This window comes from Kryptolebias marmoratus, linkage group LG20 (assembly GCF_001649575.2).
Source record: "Kryptolebias marmoratus isolate JLee-2015 linkage group LG20, ASM164957v2, whole genome shotgun sequence".
Classification (NCBI taxonomy): domain Eukaryota; kingdom Metazoa; phylum Chordata; class Actinopteri; order Cyprinodontiformes; family Rivulidae; genus Kryptolebias; species Kryptolebias marmoratus.
Window position 1 is genome coordinate 11,494,004 of NC_051449.1, and position 1,534 is coordinate 11,495,537.

The 1,534-nt window shown below is 42.2% G+C and overlaps 1 protein-coding gene across 1 annotated transcript in view; it reads right to left on the reverse strand.

Moving 5' to 3' along the window:
- The window catches only part of tfa (transferrin-a), a 6,390-nt gene extending 4,864 nt beyond the window's left edge, over positions 1-1,526 (reverse strand). Inside the window, exons 1-4 of the mRNA XM_017422512.3 lie at positions 1,420-1,526; positions 1,188-1,336; positions 772-877; positions 480-671 (exon numbers count right to left, since the gene is read on the reverse strand). Of these exons, the coding sequence (XP_017278001.1) occupies positions 480-671; positions 772-877; positions 1,188-1,336; positions 1,420-1,459 (487 nt within the window). The 5' untranslated portion in view covers positions 1,460-1,526. The remainder of the gene's footprint in view (positions 1-479; positions 672-771; positions 878-1,187; positions 1,337-1,419) is intronic.
- Positions 1,527-1,534: the final 8 nt, after the last annotated feature.

A 1,534-nucleotide genomic window follows, 5' to 3' on the forward strand; every position in this document is an offset into this window, starting at 1 on the left:
AATCGGAGGCTGGGGGCCCACACAGTGTGCCGAAGACACTGAACCCACGACTGCCCCTGATTTATCAGTGAGAGCATATAAAGTGTATGGATTATAAAATATATCACAAAGTGTCCTGAATATGTGTGTGAATGAGAAGCATTTTAAAGCGCTGTGCAGAACCTGGAGAGGTTAGAAAGGCGCTAAAAGTGCGCGCTACTTATCATAATGCAAGTGTGTTGCATGGCGACATGAAGTCATTGAGTGAAGGAGGAACATTTCAGAGAAAAGACTAAATTTTTGTGCAGACTTTTTTCCCACCTCCACTGATATTTTGAATAAAAGAAGAAAGAATAAAAAAAAACTATAATTTTTTGAATTTATGATGACTTTAGTAGCACCCACAGCTCTGATAACAAGAAAAATTGTCAAATGTGGTACCATTTTATAATGAGGACTGCATACAAAATGCAATTAAATTAAAAAGGAAGAAAACGTACCCTCCTCTACTGGTTTGTCTTCGATGCCGGCCCACTGAATAATACCCAAGGACACCAGCGTTCCTATGGGCATGACCCAGCCTGCAGATTTCCCCAAACCAGTGTGGCAGGATTTCTTCCCTCCAAGGTCCCTGATGCCAAACTGAGTTCCCTTCTTCGCCACGGCAACCGCGTGGTAGCAGGTCTCGGAATCTGAACGTGTGGAAATAACAGACAAGGAAAGGTGAGGAAAAAAAATACCTATTCATGTTTTTTCTGTCTTTGATAAAGACAGCTGATGCGTAAAGCATACTTTGATCGCCGTAGTCCTCGACAATAATGGGACGCAGGTCGTAGTTGTTGAGTCCAGCCGTGTAAACGTCCCCTCCGTCCACTGTGATCGCATCTGCTTCGCCTGCCTGTCAGAAAATGCACAATTTAACACTTTTTTTTAATAATAACTTTCAAATGTTTGAGTGAAGCAGCTCACATGATGCAGTTTTATAATGACCAACAAAGGAGGGTTATGAGTAGGTTTGTTTTTAGATCTAATAAAATGTAAATTGCTACAGGTTTTTTCAATATTCTGGATGTCATTTGTTCTTTTAAAAATGCACCTGACCACATAATGAACATCATATTGCAGATTGACATATAAGCACACAGACTGAGTGTCTTCCTGTTTATAAGAGGATAAATAATGATGATATTTTATTTTGTTTTATCTACCTTAATTGCAATGATGCACTCCAGGGTGCTCTCTTTCTTCACGCAGGAGAAAGCCGGAGCTGCAGCTGCAAGATCCAAGCATTTTCGATACTCTTGGTTCGACTTTACGCACCATTTCACCTTCGCACTGGGGGCCGCGAGCACCGAGGCTGCAAAAACAAACACTATTATTATTATTATTAGTCAGATTATAATTAAGGAAAAAAAAACAATTGGTAAGAAAAGTCTTTACCGAGGCATCCGAGCAGCGGCAGGAGGAGGAGAGCCTTCATGTTGGAGGTGGGAGGTGGGTGGGTAGCCTGGGTGGGTGTGTGTGTGCGTATGTGTGTGTGTGGGGGGGTGGGGGG